This window comes from Vigna radiata, chromosome 7 (assembly GCF_000741045.1).
Source record: "Vigna radiata var. radiata cultivar VC1973A chromosome 7, Vradiata_ver6, whole genome shotgun sequence".
Lineage (NCBI taxonomy): Eukaryota > Viridiplantae > Streptophyta > Magnoliopsida > Fabales > Fabaceae > Vigna > Vigna radiata.
The window spans coordinates 31,882,336-31,907,326 of record NC_028357.1 but is presented as its reverse complement, the minus strand read 5'-3'; the positions used below and the strand labels follow the sequence as shown (position 1 = coordinate 31,907,326).

At 30.8% G+C, this 24,991-nt stretch overlaps 3 protein-coding genes across 3 annotated transcripts; all 3 read left to right on the top strand.

The window, feature by feature from the left end:
* The first annotated feature begins 4,339 nt into the window (after positions 1–4,339).
* LOC106767087 (molybdenum cofactor sulfurase) lies at positions 4,340–6,326 on the top strand. The gene has a single exon (XM_014651910.2). The coding sequence runs from the start codon at positions 4,468–4,470 to the stop codon at positions 6,241–6,243; it is 1,776 nt and encodes a 591-aa protein (XP_014507396.1). The 5' UTR covers positions 4,340–4,467; the 3' UTR covers positions 6,244–6,326.
* A 2,442-nt stretch (positions 6,327–8,768) lies between these two features.
* LOC106766787 (hydroxymethylglutaryl-CoA synthase-like) lies at positions 8,769–13,824 on the top strand. Its single transcript, XM_014651546.2, is given in 13 exon segments — positions 8,769–9,059; positions 9,661–9,767; positions 10,855–10,966; positions 10,968–10,988; positions 11,387–11,530; positions 11,725–11,883; positions 12,109–12,182; positions 12,276–12,351; positions 12,476–12,531; positions 12,621–12,708; positions 12,884–13,024; positions 13,118–13,267; positions 13,449–13,824. Coding segments are annotated over 13 exon segments (1,383 nt in total). The 5' UTR covers positions 8,769–8,996; the 3' UTR covers positions 13,641–13,824.
* A 2,906-nt stretch (positions 13,825–16,730) lies between these two features.
* LOC106765760 (transcription factor TCP9) lies at positions 16,731–18,163 on the top strand. The gene has a single exon (XM_014650486.2). The coding sequence runs from the start codon at positions 16,935–16,937 to the stop codon at positions 18,006–18,008; it is 1,074 nt and encodes a 357-aa protein (XP_014505972.1). The 5' UTR covers positions 16,731–16,934; the 3' UTR covers positions 18,009–18,163.
* The last annotated feature ends 6,828 nt before the right edge of the window (positions 18,164–24,991 follow it).

Here is a 24,991-nt window from a genome sequence, read left to right as displayed (position 1 = left end):
GCAGAGTATAGGTTGCTATATAAGTGTCTATTCAGAGAAACAAAGGAACAATTTCAATATCAGTAATTCATGAAATCAACAGCAACGAATATAAACAAAGTTCTTCACGTCATCCATGGCTATGCAGAACCTGATATGAAGTAGAGAGGTAATCAACAAAAGTCAGACAAAGAATAGAGAATAACACAGTACAGAAAGGGTGATACCACACACCTCCTTCACTGCACGAATTCCTTCAATAAAATATTCTCCTTTCGTTGCCTGATGTTTTTCCTTGTGACCACCTCCTACGATCATTCGTCAGGTGTATTTTCTGCCTAACAACTTTTTCATCTTGTTTCTCTCCTCAATAGTGCACCTTACAATACTAAACTCATCAACATGTCATAAAACAAAAAAAAAAACTTTTTCAGACATCAATTAAAAAAGAAAACATATTATTATATTAATCAATAGTGATTTTTGCAATTATAAAGTTATGTTTTTTCTATATTTTGAAAAATAATATGTCTTTCCTTTTTAAAATTAATTAAATTTTCAGATAAATTTTGGACAAATTCTTTACATTTTAAGCAAATAGAGTTTTATTTATGATAAATGAATAAAAAATAAATTAATTATAATGCATATTTAAATTAATAATGAAGTCAAAGTGGCGGGTCTAAGCACAAAATGGTACATTCATAAAAAGAACAACGTCGGTGCTTATCCATTGATTCTACTTGTTGACTGCCACAAGAAAAAGACAAGATAATCCACTGCGTCACGTGGTCTTGTGGAAAAGATAATCTACTGTGTCACGTGCTCGCATGCTTTTTTCACTCATATTTATCAATAAACTTTAAAATTATGGATTTAAGTTTTTCTTTTTTTTCAAATTACAGGCAAAGATAAGTTATGACAAATTGGTACAAGTGTGAAAAAGTCATTATTTTATCAGACGATTTTTGACATTTGAAAAATAAATTATGGAATCACAACCATTTTTGTGTAAATGTTGAAGATGTCAATAAATCATAATTTTAATTAATATTAATTACATTTGTAGAACCAGTACATAATTTTACTACAAGTTTTTCAAAAATAAATATATACTAGTGGTGCAGTACGAAAACGAATTTATATATTTTCATTGAAATAAAGTCATGTATCTTGTCCTTAAATTTTTTTATTCAACGTTTTTCTATTTGTATAGACTTTAAATTTTTTTACGTTTTTCTATTTGTATACGTTGAAGATAGAATTTGAATTTAAATTATTGTTGCATTTAGTTAAGAATAAGTTTTAAACATTTAAAGTTGTTTTCAAATTTTAAGTAGAATGTGCGGAGAGCTGCATCCCAAATTTGATGGGCAGATTCAAGGCGGACCGCTGCATCAACGGGGCTCATGGAGTCAATAAGCCAGCTTTTCACCCGTTTATTTTCAGTTTCAGTGACCCAGTTATCATAGGTTGGGTCATCAATGGAGGGTTTCGTGAGATACCCGATTTGTTTCGAGCTCCAATACACATGTCCATTAGCTGAGACCAAAAAGGGTAGTTAGAGTCATCACTTTGTGATTTCGATCAAGAATACCAAATACAAAAGCTGCAACACTTTTTGATTGGATTTTCTGTCCATCTTCTCCAAACCCTCCTCCCACAATGAGCCAAGGTCAAGATAATGAAATAGAGAAGAGGAATGTCAATGGCACAACCACCAGGCACCAAATTCACCAGTGCCTTGATAAGGAAAGAGCAAGCCAAAGAAAAAAAAGAATTCAAGAACACAAGATTAAGCAAGAGAAGATTCAAGAAGAAGAAGAAAGTTCAAGAACAAGAAGATTCAATAACAAGGAAGCCAAGAAGAAAAATTCAAGAACAAGAGTGGATGGAGAAGAAATTAAAAAAGAAAAAGATTCACGTAAAAAAAACTTCAAGAAAGAGATGATTCAAGTAAAAGAATTAAAATAATTTAAGAGAAAGAGTTCAAGAAGATGATTGATTAAATATTGAAGAAGAAAATATTATAGAAAAGGAATTCAAAAAGAAAATTATTCAACAGCAAAGACAAAGCAGTAAAGGATCAAAAAACCTGCTATGATACCATGTTGAAACAATTATAGGAGATAATTCACTCATTCATATTTTCCTTCTCAAATGAGGTACATTTATATAAGCAATATTAACAGCTTATACTTAAAAATAGGAAACAACTTAAAAACAGAAAACAACTTTAAATATTTAAAACTTATTCCTAACTAAGTGCAACAATAATTTTAAATTCAAATTCTATCTTCAACAGTATAGAAGTAGTATTTTACATATACGATTTTTCCTTTTTGAATTTTAATGCACCTTTTACTTCTCTTCCCTCAAATTTTACGGCATCTTTTTTTATTTGGCTTAAATGCTTACTTCATCTTCATGTTAAGAAATAAAAGGTTAAATATGTTTTTAATCTCTTAACTTTTAGTGAAAATTGGAATTAGTTTCTCTTTAAAACTTTGGCCTAATTTACTCCCTCAACTTTATAAATGTATGAATTTAGTCCTTTTAACCAAATTTTATTAACTTTATTTGATGTTTCAAACACTTTTCTTAGTTAATATTGAAGCAAAAATGTGTCAAACAATGTAAGCAACCCAAATACTAACATGAAACATGCTTGAAACATCAAATAAACCTAACAAAATTTTGTTAAAAGGACTAAATTCATACATTACTAAAGTTGGGGGACTGAATTAGACCAAAGTCTTGAAGAGGGACTAATTCCAATTTTCATTAAAAGTTAAGGAAGCAAAAACATATTTAACCTAGAAATAAATGTCTGTTTAGTACCCGATTTTAAAAATAAAGATATTGGATCTAAAGTTGTAAAAATTATATCAATTTAATTATATTCGTTACATGAACAATTTTTTCTCCTCCTTTGTTGTGCGGCTTTAAAAGTGCTTTTATTTTTAATTTATTAATGAAATCATTCAAAATACATTATTATATAATTTTAATAATATAAGTTTTAGTATCATATTTTTTAGTAATTTGATGAATAATTTTATGTATTATTAAAATTATATAATAATATTTTCTTAATACTTTGATTAGTAAATTAAAATTAAAAAGATAAATTTTTATATGTTTAAATAGATTAATTTCTTAAAAATAATTTTAATAATAAAATTATCTAAAATTTAAAAGAAAAAATTGATGAAATTAAAAAACCATAAATTTTAAAAACTAAAATAAATTAAAAATATTACTTGTAGTTTATTAATTAAATTATTAACAAGTATTTCAAAATAAATAAAATATAAAAGAAATGTGATTGTATAAGAATTTAAGAAAAGTTAAAAAGTTAGAAAAATCATTAATTATATTATTAATAACTAATTCAAAATAAATTATATGTTTATATACAAATTTAAAAACATAAAAATTCAAATTTTGAAAGATATAAGTAATAATAAGAAGAAAAAGTGAAGTCGAATGTTAAAACAACAACAATATGACTTTTATATAAAATATTTTAAGCAGAAGTTGTGAAGTTATAACACAATTTCAGTGTAAATTCACTGATGAAGTCGTCAACATCAAACACATTTCACTGTAACTAATATTTAGTCATAAAGCCTTCAGGTGTTTGCATAATTAATTAGTTTAACAAATTCTTTTTAACAGAAGTCATGATTTTAGTAGGATTTATTTTTTATTGAAATCAATTAAGATCAATGACGATTTTGCTTTGAATCTAATTAATCTTAATCTTTGTAAAAATCGGTTTTAACTAGTACAACTTCAACATTGTTAAATAAGTAAGTCTCTTCTTTCACAACTTTATCTTTAAAAACAAAAAATAGCACATGCATTTCTCGACTTTTTCAAAACTAAATAATTTCTCAGAAGGATAAAAAACGTATTAAAGCTGCTTTAAAGAGTATATAAATAATTTCTGAGAAGGAGTCAAAAAAACTGTCATTTTCTCAAAGCACTAGCCCCTGAATGATGATTGTGGTGACTGCCGGGTGCTAATTTACTGTGAAAACAAACCAAAAATCCACCCTGTGGCCTTAACCTTGCTTGTTTTTAACCTTTTCTTTACAAAGCAAAAGCAGCACAGTCAGTTTTGATCTTGACTAAGATGGCTGAGATGGTAAGGTCCTTGAGATGATCTCACCACACAATTATGGACCAGCCCAATCCAGACGCAGCTGTCCTGGACAATGATCTCTAACCACATTAATCAACAAATCTAGAACAACATCTTCAGTAATAAATGTGTCACGAAGTTCTCAACTTTGTTGGTTAAGAAATGAGTATTGTCATAAGCATAGTCAACCCTACATTGTATGACCTAAAACCTTTCCCTGACACAACCACAAAACGTTAACTGTGTGGTGGTTGAACGACCATCAACTATTTAGCCATCAACCATTCCTAAGTCAATGTTTTGAAATTTGAGGGGAAGACCGAGTCCAAACACCCAAAATGCACTCATCTCCTGCTGAACCACCACCCTCACAACCCTGCTTTAATGGCTGCTTTCCTTCTCCATTTCTTGCCTCTGAGAGGACCCATAAGCCTAAAGTCAATAATGTAACTTCATCACACCATGACTTCGCTGCAGCCACATACTCTAGCCTTCACCCTCACACACAATTCACCAACCCTGACTCCCTTCCATCTCTGCATGACTCATACATCAGCTTCACCAAAGCCTTCCCTCACTTTTCTGCTACTTCTCAGCTTGATCAAATTCGAGCCCAAGAATACCATCACTTGAACCACTCCAGCGCCTGCTTCGATTACACTGGATATGGTCTTTTCTCCTACGCTCAGCAACACAGACCTTGCCCCAATGCTTCGGTTCTTTCTTCTTCTTCATCCTCATCATTCTCGCACTTTACACCAGACGCCTCCTTCTTTGATATATCCTATAGGTCGGTGAACTTGCAGTCCCAGGTTCTCTACGGTGGGCACGAGTCAGAACTGGAAGCCAGAATCAGAAAGAGAATCATGTCTTTCATGAATCTCTCTGAAGCTGAGTACACCCTGGTTTTCATTGCCAATGAGGTATCTGCTTTTAAAATTGTTGCCGATTCTTTCCAATTTCAATCCAATAGACGCCTCCTCACAGTGTATGACCACAGCAGCGAGGCATTGGATGTGATGATTGAGAGTTGCAAGAAGCAAGGGGTGCGTGTCTTGTCATCAGAATTCTCCTGGCCCAATCTCGGAATCCAGAGGAGGAAGCTAAAGAAGATGATCATGAATAAAAGGGATAAGAGAAAGGGTGGTTTATTTGTATTCCCACTTCATTCAAGGGTAACCGGAGCACCATATTCCTACGGTTGGATGTCCACGGCTCAGGAAAATGGGTGGTGCGTCTTGCTTGATGTGTGTGCATTGAAACCTAAGGAAATGGACACCTTGGGTATGTTACTTTTTAAGCCTGATTTTATGGTTTGCTCCTTTTACAAAGTTTTTGGTGAAAACCCCTCAGGTCTTGGGTGCTTATTTGTTAAAAAATCTAGTGTGTCTGCTTTGAAAGATCCTTGCAATGCCACAAACATAGGAATCATAAGCCTTGTCCCAGCATTTAAACCTGAAACTGAAACGGCTCATCTGCAAGAAGGGCCATCATCAACCTCAGAAATTGAGGAGTTAAGCACACCCTTTGACTCATCCACGGATAGAAACAGATCAGGTACTAAAAACGAAACCTCAGAGATTCAATGTAGAGGATTAGACCATGCAGACTCTGTCGGTTTATTACTGATCAGTAACAGGACCAAGTATCTGGTCAATTGGCTGGTTAATGCTCTAATGAGTCTTAAACATCCGCATCATGAAAATAAGCTTTCACTAATTAGGGTCTATGGGCCTAAGATAAGTTCTTTCCGTGGACCTGCTGTGGCATTTAATATGTTTGACTGGAAAGGGGAAAAAATTGATCCTTCACTTGTGCAGAAGCTAGCTGATAGGAACAACATATGTTTAAATAGCTCAGTTCTGAGAAATATAAGGTTCTATGACAAAAATGAAGAGGAGAGAGTTTGTGAGGTTGAAGGGTTGGGGCTATCGAAGAAGACACGTAGACATGAATCTGAGATATATGTTGTGACTGCTGCACTCGGTCTCTTGACAAATTTTGAAGATATTTACAAACTATGGCTTTTTCTTTCTAGGTTCCTAGATGCAGACTTTGTAGAAAAAGAGAAATGGAGATACATAGCTCTAAATCAAAAGACTGTTGAAGTATGAATTTCTTGTTTTCTATAGTTTCATTTCCTTATTTCTCAATAAATGTATCTCTACAGAATTTTTGGAATCCTATAAATTACGCGACTTTTATTTTCATCGGATATCTTATATTGTTTTTTTTTCTTCAATATTATTGCTTAAATTTAAACAATTTTTTACTTATATTTTATATTTTTACAAGAGGTTAAATAATTGCAAGGAAGCAGTCTAATGTATGTGATCTTTCATGTAACCCAAAGGATTTCAACTTTAGGTGGTGATAAAAGTAATATGCATATATATACACTTCCCATAGATCAATGACTCTCCTTGTAAGAAAAAATGGACAACTTTTAATATTGTTTTCTCTTTTTTATGTGAATATGAATTTGACGCATTATTTTTTAACCAAAATGATTTTTTAAACTACACGTTCTTTAATATTTATGTATATACTCTATCTATTTAACTATTTTACTCTTTTTTATCAATATTTCTAAGTTACATTTAAATATTTACATAAGGAAAGTATAAATTTTTAAAAACAACTTTGTATCATAATTTCAATTATTTATTATAAGTTTAAATATACTCGAGAAAAATGTAATTTATGTTTGTTAAAATTAAGAAAAAATATATGTGCATTTATTTTTTATTGTAAAGAACGATAAAAAAACATCTAAGTATAATTTAACATTTAATCAAGTATAAATATAATTTATAGAAACTATTGAGAATGTGTGACACTCGTGCTAATGTAACTTGATCTCTCTGTTTAAAAGTTACTAACTCGTTAATATTCGGATTGTAGTTATTTTTTAAACTCGACAAACATCAAGTTAGTTCGGTAGTTCTTCATTTAATTTATTTAGGTGAATTAGTTACAATATTTTTTACCCACATTAATTTAATTGTATTGGTGGTGGTTCATTTATTTAATTTAAAAGTAATTTGGTCACAGGAATAAAAGGTGTTAAATTGGTTTGTCATTGGAAAAACATATTAGATACAAAATAAATGCATCTACCGAGGAAACTTAAATATGGAATTGCGACATTTTCTATTTTTTTTTTATGTATTTTGAATTGTTTTGTAATGTCTATAAGTATTTGATATGGTTATTTTTATTTATTAATGTTCTTTAAAGAAAATAAATTTTAAATTTAACATATTCAAATAAAATTGACTTATAAAATAAAATTTATATTTATTTATAATTTGATATTGTTTCTGAATAATGTAAGTTATTCGTTACATCTCTTAATACTTAAGATTGAATATCTCATGTTATAAAATGTTTCAAATAATTCGGTTACCATTTAAAAAAAAAAGTGAACTTTAAATTTAATTTAATTTATAAAACTAACTTGTAGGATAATATCATGCATTCGTTTATATATACTAAAATTTTATTTTATTTTTAATTAATGTATATATTCAATATATGTTTTATCTATAATATATTAAATAATTTGTTCTTAAAAATAATGAATGATAAAACATGATTTGATAGTCTTATATAAAATTTTAGAACCATTATATTATTAATGTACATATGTAAAAGTATTTTTAACAAGTTATTTTTTTTTTTTATTTATGAAGCACTCTTGAAAAATAAGTAAAAAGATAGATATGGTTAATTAAAAAAAAAACACATTTTATTGATTTATACCTTTAAATTACTTTAATATAAATTATATTTAATTCTTATATATGTATATTCTCTAAGGATGTCGTATAACAACGGTTATAAAGAGACTATAATAAAAAAAATTGATCACCGACAATTTTATCTAATAACAATTGTTTTTTTATCGTTGTTTTATGTATCATATGCTATAGTTATTTTTTAACCATTATACTATTTACCTTACAATAACTATGCTCAATGAACTATTAGCATTATAATATACAATTCAATGATGGCTCCATTCACAACTTTGATCATAAAATGATGATTGTATACACATCCATCATTAAAAATCTAAAGATGATGAACACATACAATGATGATTCTATATATATCTATCATTAAAAACTCGTAAGTTTTAATGACCGTCCGAACAAGACGATTATAAAATCTTTGTTATGAAATATTTTTAATCGCCATTAAAATTCTATTTTTCAATGGTGTAACTTATTTATTTTAATAAAATTGAAAGAGATAGAACTTATTTAATAAAAAAAGTGTAACTTATTTATTGACTTAAACCTCAAAATATGGAGTTTTCCATTCAATTTTAATAGTAACAGAGCATGGGTGAGTTTATTAAGAGTGGAGCTCCAAATAGAAAATTTGATTGAATTTTTAATTGCAAGACTTTGCCAAAATTTGTTTATTTTTCTTCTTTAATCATATGCACTCAAATAATAGATGACTATATTCTCATCACAATATAAAGTTGTTATGGAAAAGTTGTTAATATATTAAAATCCTAAAAGAAGAAGGAGAAAAAAAAAACATTTAGAATGTGGTTATATGTTGGAACATGTGTATGAAAGAAAGGAGTTGTGAGGTTCTCGCGGTAATTAGAGGGAAACAAAAGGGTGAGATTATTGAAGGAAAACAGACAGTTCTACATTTGTTGCGACCTAACATCCTCTTTCTACCTTCAAACTTTCCGACGTAAGAAACAACACGACAAAACCATTTTGTTGCTGCTAGCTGCTTAGTTTTACTTCTTCCACCTGTATATAAATATATTTGCACGTAAGGCTCTTCATCCAACCCAACCCTCTCTTTCTCTCTTTTTCTCGGAACGTTATTAAGTGCGATGGCAAAGAATGTGGGGATTCTCGCTATTGACATCTATTTCCCTCCTACTTGTATTCAACAGGTAAACGCATCTATATTTCAATCTTAATTTCACTTTTATATTTTCCTTAATCCCATAATTTACGCACAACTCACCACGCGCCTGTTTGTTTTCTCACGATTAACCAAGAATAAGGAAACTGTCACAGAAGTTCAGTACAGGGATTTTCTTTACCGATTTCTGCTCATCATTGAATAATGAAGATCGTCTCATGAACGTTAGTTGTTTGTAGTTTTCAGTAGCCAATTGCATAAGGGCCTCATAAAATTGTTATGCACTTTTCTTATCACTGTTGAAAAGGACTAGGCCTTACGGAGCCATGATTTCTAGTTTTCATATATTGTGTTCTGTGACTCACATAACATAACTCTGTTTTCTGCGGGAAAAATCGTGAGATCTTAAATTGTATCGTAATCCAAATTATGGCGTGTTCGGTTCTCCATTTGTCGGCAGCAGAAGGGAAGGGAAAGAACAGGACTTGTTGTTGTGGATTGTTGTGGATTATTATGGCTTATACGATACGCATCCATTTGTTTTGTTATCTTGCTTATGTAAATTGAAGTTGTCCACACTTTTTGTCTGTTACCTTTATAGTAATGTTTTCAGTTCTTCCCTTGTGCAGGAAGTGCTGGAGGCTCATGATGGTGCCAGTAAAGGGAAATACACTATTGGACTTGGTCAAGATTGCATGGCGTTTTGTACAGAAGTAGAAGATGTCATTTCGATGAGGTTTCTGCTTTGATTTTATAATCTTTATAGTTTATATTCTGCCTATAGTATAGATATTAGATGCTTATTCTGTTTGGACTTGCCATTTGTATATAGTCACTATTGAAGCTTCCTCAGCAAGAGATTTAATGTGAGGAGAGACACGATAAACATGTATAACAATAATGTGACATGAAGAAACAGTCCCTTTCTTTTCCTTTTCCTTTTTTTTTCAATAATTTTTTTCCTTTTCTGTTTGCAAGAATAAATGTCATATGATAGGAAAAGTTGTATCATTTGAATAAAATTTTTCCAATAATTCTAGATATGTAGAAGCCTGATTCATAAATTCATATTATGTTGGTCATCAACTGAATACATAAAGGAGACAAACATACATGCACAGTTGGGAACAAGCAGCATCTGGGGAAGGCTAAAACAAACTTAAAAATAAGACCTAAAGGAAACTCAGATTTTTGAGACCTAAAGCCGTTAGCATATAAAAAATGTTTTTGAGACCTTTTTTTCGGAGATTTAAAGTAATTAGTAGTAGCAAAAGATTTCTTTTGAGTCTTTTTCTCTCAGAGGGCTTACGCAAAAGCTTTATCTACTTAGACCTTGAGCCGGCTCCGGTTGGGAAGCCATCGCTTACTGCCTCTGCTTGCATCTTATGTTTATATGTGTGAGAATTGCTTAGGGTCTCGTTGCTCAGAGTTCTGTAAATGGTGAAGTGAAGTAACTTATTGTGGCATGTGGAGTCAGTTACAGAAACTGAGAATGTGAATTAGTGTTCTGGTAAATCCTATCGACGATGAAAGTCTTCCCAAAAGTTTTCAGGAAGAATGAATGTTTGGACCCTTTTATTTCTATCATAAATCATTCATAACCGTATAAAGGAGATGAGTCTATTGCATTATACAAAAGAAATATTTAATGCCGTGAAATTTTTTAATCTTCTATAGTCTTATATTTTTGTGTTGTTTTCATCTTACTAAATGTATAATACTAGAGTTACCCACCAAAGCAAACTTGATATATTTCTCTGTTTGATTTAGTGTTAAATGTTAAATAGGACATTGTTGTTGAGGACTAACTCTGGCATTTTCAGTTTGACAGTAGTTTCTTCCCTTCTAGAGAAGTATAAGATAGATCCTAAACAAATTGGTCGGCTGGAAGTAGGTAGTGAGACTGTGATTGACAAAAGCAAATCCATCAAAACTTTTCCTAATGCAGATCTTTGAGGTATGCTTTCATTGTCGAATTGCATGGATAGATGATTCTCTTTGTTAATGAAAATTGACTTTCTTCACCACATAATCGTAGTTTAAAAATTCTTAACTGATACAAACACATAAAATATATGGAATGATTAAACCTTAAAATCAAGTATATCATCTAAAAGAGAGCATAGCTGAAGTGTTTCATAACTATCTGGGCTCTTTTTATCTTTAGTTCTATACCAGATCGAATACCAGCTTCTGCATTTGAATGTCATTAAATAATGTTTCACTGTGCGGAATACAATAAGTATTGCTAATGATTAGAATTGTGTGGTTCTGTTAATGACTTTGTTAATCAAATGATCTACTTTTGTATCTTTTGAATACAATATTATTCATTTACTTGTGGGAAATACGCAGAAATATGGAAATACCGATATCGAGGGTGTTGATTCAACAAATGCATGCTATGGAGGAACTGCTGCTTTGTTCAATTGTGTCAATTGGGTGGAGAGCAACTCATGGGATGGGCGATATGGACTTGTTGTTTGCACAGACAGCGCTGTAAGATCACTTCCACAGTCATGGTCTTTGGACTATATATTTAGTAACAGTGAACATGTTTCCCATTCACTTTTAAATGTGCTATTTTAAGAACTGGAAGTTATGAACTCAGATGCATATCCTATATTATTTTGTACCTTGATGTCAATTTAGTCTCAACTCAAGCATCTGTCAATGATGAGTTCCTTTCTCAGGTATATGCTGAAGGACCTGCTCGGCCTACTGGTGGAGCTGCCGCTATTGCCATGCTAATTGGTCCCGATGCTCCCATTGCTTTTGAGAGCAAATTGAGAGGAAGTCATATGGCTCATGCCTATGACTTTTACAAGCCAAATCTTGCCAGTGAATATCCAGTAAGCTGTTCAGTATCTTTGCACGTTTGTGTCAGAGAACTTAACTCAGGACTAAGGGATTTAATGTTTGAAAGCTTACTTCTATTTTCCCCACCAGTGTGAAAGAAATCATTACAATTTTCTTTCCGTTTGAGAAAGTGTTACGAGGGATGACATTTTACCGTGTCCATTCTTTACTTATGTTTTGACTAATTACAATAAATCCATGTGACTTATGTTTTATAGGTTGTTGATGGAAAGCTTTCTCAAACTTGTTACCTTATGGCCCTTGATTCTTGCTATAATCTCTTAAGTCACAAGTAAGCTTCTAGTGTTAATATAGTTTTTTTCTGAAATTTGGTTTGTAAATTGTAAATTTAAACCAATCACATTATAGCATTGCTCTTTTGCAGATATGAGAAACTAGTGGGAAAACAATTTTCTATTTCTGATGCTGAATACTTTGTATTTCATTCTCCATATAACAAGGTATGGCTACAAGGATCTCACTAAGAATGCTTCGTATAATAATCATTCATGATTTCTCTATCTTAATTGATGCCTGCATGAGCATTCTTTTTTCTGCTTATATTAATACTTCGACTTATTGCAGCTTGTTCAGAAAAGTTTTGCTCGTTTGGTGTTCAATGACTTCTTGAAAAATCCCAGGTTCTTTTCATCTTTTCATCTCTGGAAACCTTTTCAATTTCAAAATTTTTCATGTATTGGTAGTGTTTAAAAGTTGGTTATGATTACAGTTCTGTGGATGCAATTGCCAAAGAAAAGCTGCAACCTTTTGCAACATTATCTGTTGATGAGAGCTATCAAAGTCGGGATCTAGAAAAGGTCTGAGAGCTCTAAATGTAGTTTGGGAAGTGAAATAATATTCTTCTGTTTGTCTTTGTCACTCATTTTTCTTTTGGGTTGGAGGGCAAAAATTTTATTTCCCATTTATATAACTATTAAGAAAATGGACAATTTGAAACTTTTGGTAATGGTGTAAAGTATTCTTGATTTACAGGCATCCCAGCAAGTTGCAAAGCCGCAATTCGATGCAAAGGTGCAACCAACCACCTTGATACCAAAGCAAGTTGGCAACATGTATACCGCGTCCCTTTATGCAGCTTTTATTTCACTTATTCACAACAAGCATAGCACATTGGTGAATGTTCTAAACACTACCTTAGTTAAATGTAAGTACCTTTTCAACAAAGGTTCGTGCTTCTTATTAAGATTTACATTTTACAATTTACAGGATAGTAAGAGGGTCATACTGTTCTCATATGGAAGTGGCTTAACTTCCACAATGTTCTCCTTGCAACTACGTGAAGGTGAATCTCCATTTAGCTTGTCAAACATTGTCAAAGTGATGGACGTTGCTGGAAAATTGAAGTCAAGGCATGAGGTATTTTAGCTTCTGCAATACATTAATGCTTCAATTTTTTTCACATAAAAAAATAAACAATTGATTTTATCTTGTAGTTGTGTCTCCAGAAGTTTTACCGAGTTGAAATAGTCTAGAATTTCTTTTTCACCATCTTGTTTCAAAGCTCACGAACACATAATCTTTGTGGGTTTTTATGCAGTTTTCGCCAGAGAAATTTGTTGAAACCATGAAGCTAATGGAATGTAGGTATGGTGCGAAGGAGTTTGTAACAAGCAAGGACACAAGCCTTTTATCTCTAGGCACATTCTATCTCACTGAAGTTGACTCCATGTATAGGAGATTCTATGCTAAGAAAAGTAGGGAAAATGATTTGATCACCAATAGTCACTAATTTTTACTTAGAGGATGTGTAATACCTACAAGCCATTAAGTCAACTTTGTCTAGCATTTAGAGGTTATTATTGATTACATTAGGCTTTTTGAGAAGCACTAATTATTACTAGGTAGCAGTATATTGATTTGTTATGTTATTTAAATTACTTTTAAAAGGGTAATGTTATTACTTGAAAATTGTTGAGAAGAAAGTATAGAATTCTTGTTTTGCCTTTAATAATATTTAAAAATTATAATACAAAATATATAATAAAAAAACTGATGTAAAAAATAATAAAAAATTAAAAGATAGGGGAACAATGAAAAAATAAACTAATAGATAGGAGAAGTGATTATGATAGATTTTAAAAAATAATTATTTACATATCAATAACATATAATTATAGATTTTATATTACTTTAAAAGTTACCTTATGTCTACTTTATATAGATTAAAACTAATATAACATAAGTTTTAAATGTATTAAAATGTTAATAATTTTATCATTTTATTATTATAATTTAATTTTAATTAAATTTAATACTTGTAATCATTAGTTGAATGGACAAATTATAAAGGGAATTTACATATTAAGTAAATACCTGAGAAAAGGAATTTATAGTTATAATTTTCTTTGTATAAGAAATTAAAATCATTTTAATAACATGAAACATTTAGGTTGATCTATTGTCATGCTCAAGAGCGATAAAGAATAATATACGAGTTTTCTTTTAAAAAAAAGTAATATAAGAATTAAAAAACCAATAATTCTTTTATTGGCCTTGTTTTCAAAATATGAAATGAAATATGTCTCATTTTATAATAATATAATATAAAAACAATGAAATGTCGTTTTTATCTGTTTCATTTGCATATATATGATTTGATTAGGGACAATATTTTAATTCACTTTATTTATTTCAGTTTCTCTCTCCAATCTAAAGTTCAAACATGTATTCTTAAAGAACTGGTAAAAGTCTATGATCATTTTGGTATCATTTGGTGAAATCACTTATAATAGGCTACGTGTCTGGATTCTTTTATTTTAGATTTCAATGTCACGGTGGAAATTTTCTTAAACTATTTTCAAAATCTTTGATAAAGAACACATAGCATGATTATGAGTATAAGAGACCCTACATGACTTCTGAAATGGTTATCAAACAGTGTAAAACAACCTTTTTTTCAATAGAATATACAAGATTATACAATATTTTGGATCCGATATTTACGCCTTGTATTTATATACAAATTCTACTACAAATAAAAAAAAAAGAGAGTATAATAGAATATATTAGCATGAGTTAATCTTCACACAAACAACTATCCATTTTAAATTTTAATAACAAATAAAATTTTACTTAAATTAAAGTAAAGGATTAAAAAATATATTTTAGTTGAAAAGATTACAAAGTGAAATTTTATGCCATTATTTAGTTAATTATAATATTATTGACATAAATATTATTAATGACATCAGTAAAACATAAAAAAAAAAAATCATAAATGAAAAAAAAAACATTAAATAACTAAAAAGAATACTTAAATTTAAAAAGTTAAAAATACATTTCACCATTTAATATTTAACAAGTAAAACGTTATACAAAAAGTTAAAAATAATTTAATATAAACAAAAGTTTCACAGTGTTTTCCTTTTAAGCCCTGGTGTTTCGGATTAAATTTACTAGTTTTCTGATGGTGTGTGATGCAGCATAAATTAATGGTGTCTACCAAGGAAAAGAGTTTACTAAAGAAGAAAGGTCAACTTTAGGAGGCCCCTCTCAAATCATTTCTGTTGTCTGATTGGTCTAAAAAGGAGACCACCTCTTCTTGGTGTGGTCCAGGAATAAGATGGTGAGATTTGGTAGATCGGATGGACCAGGTGGTAACACGTGTCACTCCATGGTTCCTTTCACAGGTTTGATGAAATTACAATAGATAAGTTTTCCACTTGGAGATTTATACCTGGACCCCACCCAGTCCCTACAAAATTCCTTATTAATACTCACACAGCTTATTGTCCTATGCAACTAACTACCCTTTAAAAATAATAATGATAAATACAATATAATGGATTCTTATCAAATTTACATTTACACGTATCAACAACTCCCAATCAACACACAATTTTTTTCATTTCAGATTTTCTAAAATTCTTATACAACCATCTCAACCCATACAAAGGATAAATAATTAAGTTTTAATTTATTTCAGGGTATCAAAGCTAAATATATATAATGTAATTTTCTTTTATGGAATAAAAATTTTAATTAACTTTTTTAAGTATATAGTAAATTTAGTTGTTTTTAATTTGACTGTTTTTATTTGATTTTTTTCATACATTGAGTAACAATATACCATATATATTATATTGTTCATCATAAAAGTTAATTATGAATACTTGCAATTACAATTTAAGTTAACGAATTTTGCATAATCTGTTTTATTGGATTGATTGCTTTCTACAAAACATATGTGATATTTTAAATAAATTATCATACAGTAGTTTTTTATTTAATAACAATATCAAAGACTATTTGCGTGATAACTATATATACTATTTATACATAAGGCAATATTTGGTGTTAGTTTCGAAAAGTATATAACATGTTTCTCCTTTATTATAAAGTATATGAGACGAGATTTTGAGATTTTTTTTAATGGAATAACATCTTTTTATCTCTTATTTATAAAATAAAAACAATACATGATATAGTTGTAAATAAAAATCTAAACTAGACAGTTTATTTTTAAAAAACTAATAGTAAATGTCAATATATTTTGTTCATTTATTAAAACATTATTAATGAGATAACAAAATATTATAAAATCAAAGTTAATTGATTCATATATATGATAGAATAAAGGTATTATTGTAGAGGGTAAAAAAATGATAAATCACAATCTGATTTAGTATTTGGTGAGCTAATAAAGTATTATGATATAAGTTATATTTAAATAACAGTTTTTTTTATATTAAAATTAGATATGAATTTTTGAAGTTATAAAACCTTAAGTAATTTATGCAAAAATAGATTTAATTGAAAAGTTGATCCAACGTATTAAGAATAATGCTTTAGCAATGGAGAGATGTTAGTGTATGAAGAAGAAATATCTTTACTCTTTTTATCCGTGTATTTAATTAATGATTATTTATACGACATTCGATTTGTTGTAGTGCATTTTGGTGTTTTAGCCACCACACCTAAAAAATTCCCCTCAGCTCCTTCCTTGGATTTCACTGAAGCCAACCCAACAAGAAAAAAGAAAAAAAATATATCCAAATCTCTGTGGATTAATCTTCCAATTCAGATGAGTGGAATGGCGTCCAATCAGGAGGAGCAAGACCAAGATGGAGGAACAACGGACCTCAGCACCAGCGACGTCGACGCAGACAAAGCCTTATCCAAAACCACCAACCTCAATGGACTTCACCAACACTTCCAAGACAAACCCATAGCCTTCCAAGTCTTGCCGCTCAAAAACGAGCCAACGGATTCCGACCCTGACCCGGACCCCAACGCGCCCAATCCTCCTCCACCACCGCCGACTATGCACCTTCCACTCAAATCGCCCAGGCGCTCCTCCACCAAGGACCGCCACACCAAAGTCGAAGGCCGAGGCCGCAGGATCCGAATACCCGCCACCTGCGCCGCCCGGATCTTCCAACTGACCCGAGAGCTGGGCCACAAATCCGACGGCGAAACCGTCCGGTGGCTCCTCGAGCACTCCGAGCAGGCCATCATAGAAGCCACCGGCACAGGCACCGTGCCAGCCATCGCGGTCTCTGTCGGCGGCGCGCTCAAAATCCCAACGACCTCGAGCGCCAACCAAAACAAGGGCGAAGAAGGCGCGTCTAACAAGAAACGGAAACGCCCTTCCAACAGCGAGTTCGTGGACATAAACGATACCGTTTCGCAGACGTCGGGTCTGGCCCCAGTTCAAGTACCTCAAGGACTGGTCCCGGTCTGGGCAGTTAGTAACCCCAGCATGGTGGTCCCCGCCAACACGTTCTGGATGATCCCGCAGGCCGCGACCACCAGGAACCCCTTGGGCGGAGTTACGGGCCCCTCCAGCCACCAGCCTCAGATATGGGCCTTATCTCCCTCCGTGTTCAACGTGGCGGCCAGGCCCATATCGCCTCTCGTGACAACAAGGAATATTCCAGAAGCTTGGTCCGTCATGGCGGCCTGCAGTAACGGTTCTAATTCAGCAGCGGTGAGTACGAGCAGTGTGGGGGCTAGGTCGTCTACCAATTCCAGCATGGCCCCTAGTGTTCCTTCGAGCGCCACCAAGACTCAGACGTTGAGGGATTTTTCCCTCCAAATTTACGACAAGCAAGAGTTGCAGTTCTTGGGCCGCTCTGGCCCAAACGCCAACCCATGAGAAACACGTTAATCCACCATTAGGAACTGTTTTTTTTTTTCTTTCCTTTGTTTAGAGTTTGTCTTGAATAAAAATGTGAGCATGTGCAAATAATGGAGAGTGATGTTTTCGCAGTTTTAACTGGTAGTGATGATTGCCATGTTTGTGTTGCATTATATATGGTTTTGGCTGGAGTGCGGAAGAATATTTATGGAAGTTCTGGGAAGGGAATGGAAGAGAAAGAAGTAGGAGAGAAAGAAGGTGTGACACGTGTGAGGAGGGGGGACTGAGGGAGTGAGGAGGGTGGCCCACCTACTAATGGAGGATAGATATAGATAGATGATGGGTCTCCCCTTCCCCTTCCCCCAATAAATGCAAATGCTTTTCACATTCTACAGTACACTCCATAACCTATTATTATTAGGAGGATCTAATCTCTCAAAATGCATTTTTCTGTCATAATGAAATTTAATTTAAAATTTTAAATGAATTAAAGTATTGATTTTGAAAAGTTTGGGTGGGGCCTACGAGTAGCCTAAAATTCAAAGCCGCCAGCTGCGCCTGCACTATCTGCATACTCATAAGAGTTATTGTCTCAACCATTCGCCATCTGTTTCTGTGTCGTGTGCAACCATAACGCAATGTGTGGTCTCTTGGATCAATCACAAACCACGCACGCGCTTCTCTCTCCAACTTCGACTTCTATTCTTCTACTTTTTCATCATCATCCACACTTCCACCTGCCACCTGCCACCTGCGCTAAGTTCCTCCTATTGTACTTTTATTTTAACACTATAGTATTTTAACAATTATTTTTAATAATTTTTATATCAGATTATTGATTTGTATATTTAAAATAGATTAATTACATAACTTAAAGTTGTACATTTTTCTTTATTTTATCCATAATTCTATCTACGCTATGCTATGCCACTTTTACTGTGCTTTTATTTATTAGCAAATATTTTACGCAGTAGACACACAATGATAAAAATATTTTAAACCCATTTTTGAAGTTTGAAGAAGATTAATAACGTACTGTAATTTAAATATATTACTAATTAAGTTTAATGAAATTAGATGGTGATTAAGTTAATTATAATTAAAAGTTATCAATATAAATCAAATGTATGATTGTTAAGACTTTTGTGAAACATTTATTACAATATCAATTATATAATTAATTGAATTTGAACATATTTAAGCATTAAAGTATCTTTAGAAGAGACAACTGATTGGTTGGAGTTTCGATTACATGATAAAAGGGGAGATGATAAAAATACAAGGACAAAAGGAAATTGTTGCAGAGACAAATGAATGCGATATAAAGGAAGTACAAGAAAGAGATAAAGACATCGAGGACAAAAAACGATATCATTTGATAAAAGAAGGGTGATAAAGGGCCTATACCATCCACTAGCTCTTCAAGGACCAGCAAAACAACCCTGGGAGGAACCTGACCAAATAATTAGACAAGCAGTTTTAGTGCGAGTAAACATTATCACCATTCAGTCACAATCATGAACACAACTTGTATGTTGTCATTTATTATGGGATCGTGAATGCCCTTTTACCATGTAATTGGAGGATGATAGTATTCAACAAATATGACGAATTTACAAATGCAAATGAGCAAATCCAAATCTTTATGAATCAGATGCCACTGAACACAATAAGTGACACTATGTAATATCATGTTTTCTCTTTCTTTCTTAATTTAGCACTATGTGAGGGACTTTTGCAAATGGATACGTGCAAAATCGTCCAAAGGAGAGAAAAAGAGGGTGAGCAAAAAGTCGTCTAGGGCAAAGAAAGACTAAAGGGCCCCACTTTAGCAATTATACTTTGTTAAGTGTACCTCGAGCAAAAATTATGAAAGAGACCCTTAGTGCTAATATGTTGCGTGCTCCTACCAAGAAGTTGACCTCACCCAATACTAACGGAAACAAGCATTGTCTCTATCAACTAAACCTTAGTCATACCATGAAATAATGTTTGGCCTTTGAGAGGAAAACTTGAAAAACTCGTCAAAGTTGATCATATAAGAAAATTTGTGAAGAAGAAATGCTCGGATAGAAGTTCACCTCATTTGAGGAGCCCAACATGTAGTTCTAATTAAAAGAGATAACTATGAGATCGAAAGAGGGAGATATTCGTGCATAAAAACCAGAGTAAAAACAGAAGCAAAGACACCCACTTAATAGACATATAAACACTATATTAGGAGGGTTTGCAACAAGTGGCTCGTGTCATTTAGCCAAAAGGCATGTGCGCGTTCTCAAGACAGTCCACTTGGTAGTCCAAACCATGCCTCTGATCATGTTCATGGACAAAGACTTTCAAGCCCCAATCAAGACGACCCCATGGTCATTTTGATCGGGATCAACAAGGTGTTAGTTGACTAGGACAACTCAGACAACATCGTTTACTGAAAGACCTTCTAGAAGTTGAATTTGGTCCCGGATCAGACCCTGGTCCCCAATTGACCTTTATTGGTAGCTTGAATGGTTCCTGATTCCTAGACGACGACCTAAGCTATGACGAAGATGCAAAAGCGCCATTGGCATACCCCTTGCCCTCCCGACCAAAAAAGTCTTATGAAGAGATCTTCATGGTAAACATTACTAACTTGAGCAAAAAGAATTAGAAGTCAAATAATGCATAAATGGATGTTGAAGAAAAATTGGTAAAAATGACGGGACAACCTAGTCCCTATTTAAAAAAAATTCTGAAGACTCAATGCGGTTCTCATAACCCCTGGATCTAACAACACTCAATGGTAAAGGACATGTGACACTTTGCATTGAGTGTCAGAGTTGACAACAAGGTTGACGAGGCAAGACGACCCTTCATCGCCAACGATCATTTTTGTGACCTAATAATCATATTTTTGAAGACGAGTTGAGTAGATATAATAGTTCATGAAGCATTGACACAGTTCACAGAATCACACAATTTTTCGTCACCTATGACCATATTTTTCGGGATAACCCTAGCCGTAATAAACCCTTCTCACTTATGACATTAATTCAAGCTCAAGGCTTAAGGGACTATGTATTGTATATGTAACGAGTACATATCAAATTACTCTTATCGTCCAAGCTTGAAGAAGATCAATCGACGACGATCAAAATTAACTGATATAAACATGTCAATAATTAAGTTTAATGAAATTTGACCGTGATTAGGTTGACCTTAATTAGAAGTCTATTTTAAAACCTAAAAATTAAGATCAAATTAATAATTGTTAAGACTTTAACAACACATTTATTATAACATTAATTATTTAACCAATCAAATTCAAATTTACTTAAACATCAAAATATCTTTAAGCATGAAATTTTAACTATGCATTAAAAAAGAAAACAATTTACAAGTTAAAAACAAAATTTAAATGGGCACTCAATCTATTAACAAACACTTATCCATTGGAATTTATCATCATATGTTAAATATGCTTAGATATCAAAATATATAATATAGATTATGTAACATCTTTTCATCATAAAATCTAAAAGTCTATTAAATATGGCTTCTGAATTTCCTTTTCTACAAATTAAAAACCATATCATTTTGAGCATTATATAGTTAATCAACAATGTTAAACGGACTTAACTCTAGTAAGAAAAAAAATCACAAAATAATACAACTTGTTCAGAAAACTGTTAGCAATGTTAACAGTGAAATAAGAACGTTATTCTTAGACGAAGGTCAGTTACTTTGTAGAAAAATAATTATTTTTGACACATTGATTTGATCAACAATATTCGAACTGTTGTCCGACACTCACGTCCGAGATGCTTTGAGCATTTGATAAAAAACTTACATACACACCTTTTTACTTTATTTACAGTTTTCTAACATTTAATAAAAAAAAACTAATATTTTATTCTTTTTATTAATTCATCTAAAATATTTTTATATTAAAATTTAAAATATAATTTTTTATTTATAATGAATAAATATAAAAAAATCCAGTAAAAGAAATGTCCAATAATGAGTATAGTTACAGTATAGTTAAAGATAAAGCAGGGTGAATCTGTCTAAATGAAAATATAACATTTATAAGGATCAAAGTATCGCGTGTCAATGCTTGATTCAGCCACACATGATAACTTAATTTAAAAAGAAAATATATTTACACAGATTAAAATGAAAAGCAAAATTTACTTTACACCTCAATCACTCGTACACAAGACAGTGGTAAATATAATTTTTAAAAATCTACTACAAATCTAATTAAATAGATTAAATTTGAAATCTATATTCATTTAATTGGATAAAATAAAACTGATACAATTTTTTTTACAAGTGGTTCAAATTTAATGTAAAACCAGTCCCTTTTAAAATGGGCATCAAATTTGAATTTTTCAATAATGCTCAATTAGTATTTAATTAATTGAATTGAATAGAATTTTGAATTAAGAAAAGTATTTGAGCATGAAACCAATTCATTAAAATGGTATAATTAGGCATGTTTTTTTATAACATTATCTTGCAAAATGAGGCAATTATTTAGTATGGTCCCAAGTACGACACATTGGTAAGAGCCACTGTAATCATTTTATAACATTTTTGTAGCAGTTAAAGATTCAAATTTAGTGAATAAATTTTTAAAATAAAGAAATAATACACATACATTTTTTTTTTGTTCATTTAATAATATCATATTCTATCTTTTATTTTTTTTTATAAAAATATATAAAAAAAATATTTTTTATAACATGTTATATGTGTCAGCTAAATATAAATATGTGTTATCTTAAATTTTATTTATTTTTTAACAACTTCGCTTTAACTTCAAATTAAAGCAGTTAAGATAAATTACTATGGAAGATTATGAGGGAAAGAAGCTAACATTATAAACAAAGGTAACTTGTCACACTCAAAGTGTATCAACATTATCACATTTACATGTGATTTTTTTCTGCTACGTGATGACAGAAAAATTAATAATTTGACGTAAACATCAATTCTAATATATTTAAAAAAGAAATAAGATAATATTATTAAAAGTATTGTGTCAAAGCCTTTTCTTTTTATCTGTATGAATTGACCACATGTAAAAAGCTTACACAGCTCATGTACCATGCTCAATGATCTGAAGAAAATCTTTTGACACAATGGATCATATTATTTGGTGCATAAAGTAAAATTATACCTTTAAAATGAATATGATAGAATAAATAATATTTTAAGTCTTTTGAACGTAAAAGAGTATTTATTTTGGGTATATTTTTCATAAACACTTTTTAAAAAAAACAAACTAAGATTAGCTTAACGATAAACTAATTTGTAGAAGTTCTTCAGTCTTTTAATTTTTATTTTCAATCTATACATAACTTAATTTTAACTTATAAAAAATTCATCTAAACAAATATCTTATAAATATAAAGAGAGAAATTTATTTTAACAAATTTATTTATGTAATAAAAATAAATAAATAGGTGTTGTTTGAGAAGAGTAATGATTTTTTTACACAAATAAATTTTTTCCATTCATTCATTTGATATTATTTTTAGAATAAAGCATGTTAATATCTAAGCCTACAACATACAATAAGTTTATATACTAACCTTCCCATTTCTTGAACTATATATATCTTAATGAGCTTTAATATCGTAACAGTTATTTAAAAAAGTTTTAATCATCGTGATATATATGGTAATACAAGAACAAGATTCATCAAATACACTAGAAATATGATTTATTTCATTGAGATTTAGGACGAATTGTTGGTATTAAAAGATAATATTAAGAATTTAAGTACTTGTTTAAGTTTTATATCAAGTATAAAGAAAAAAATAATGATAAAATAAGTATTTATAATGTTTTAACAGGTTAAAGATATTAATATTTTATGTGAATTGAATTAGTGTCTTATTAATTTTTAAATTCTCTCAAAATACTTATAATTAATATTATTGTCAATAGTTTATCTTTTATTAATTTATAAATTAGAAATACATTATTGATATTCGTATTAAAAGTTCAGAAAAATACATTTTGTTATAAGGGAATATATATTACTTTAAGATTTTTCCCTTGTTAAAAATGGTATTAATAATTTAAATGGTTCGATTCATTTCTTATCAAGGGAAACACTCTTTTTATGGTAAATTTATTAGTTATTTATAAATTAAGTGAAACACTTGCTTTTTAGTTACTATTTTTAAATGTAACTTTGGATAACTGACTATGATGACTACAAATTACAAATAATTGAAAACAAATTGACAACATAATACTATTTAACTAAAATGTAATTAGAATTTTTTAAAGTTTAACCTCTTCTAAACATGATACCGTTTTTTATAACACTTTTACGGACAATTGAGTTTGAGAAGAGAAGCTCAAAATGAAATGGAGATGTGTTAACAAATTTATACTGTTTTTAAAAAAATGAAATGAAAGAGAATGTTATTATTACACATATTATTTTTTAAAATTCAAAGGGTTATTCAGCTATACATTCTAGAAAACTATTATCTAAATTGTATATGATCAATAAACTGTGATTTCAATCTATTTTATATTTTATTCGTGAACAATTTAGTACAATTATTTATAATCTACTCAATAATACTAGTTTACAAAAAACTATTAAGTAGCATTGCCAGTGCAACTGCCAATAATATACAGGACCGATACGTATAAAGTAAAAATACTTTCCTATTCTTATATTGTAACAGCTTTCATGAACTTCTTGTGAAAATATTAGAGACACTAAGTCACAATATGTATTTAAATATCAGTGTAAACTTAAAAAGCATTTTACAGATTTAATATTAGCGACCAGATCATGAATTCTCTATAAATAAATAATTTAGTGTAAACTTAAGCTTATGTTCGTTTGGAGTCATGGTACTGTTTACAAAGATTAACACGAATGGATTTGAGACTGAAACGTTGTTCGCTTGTACTGATTTGCAAAGACGGAAAAGCGACGATTTGCGAGATTATACTGTTTTAAGCATCTCGCTATTTTGGTAAGATTTGCGATG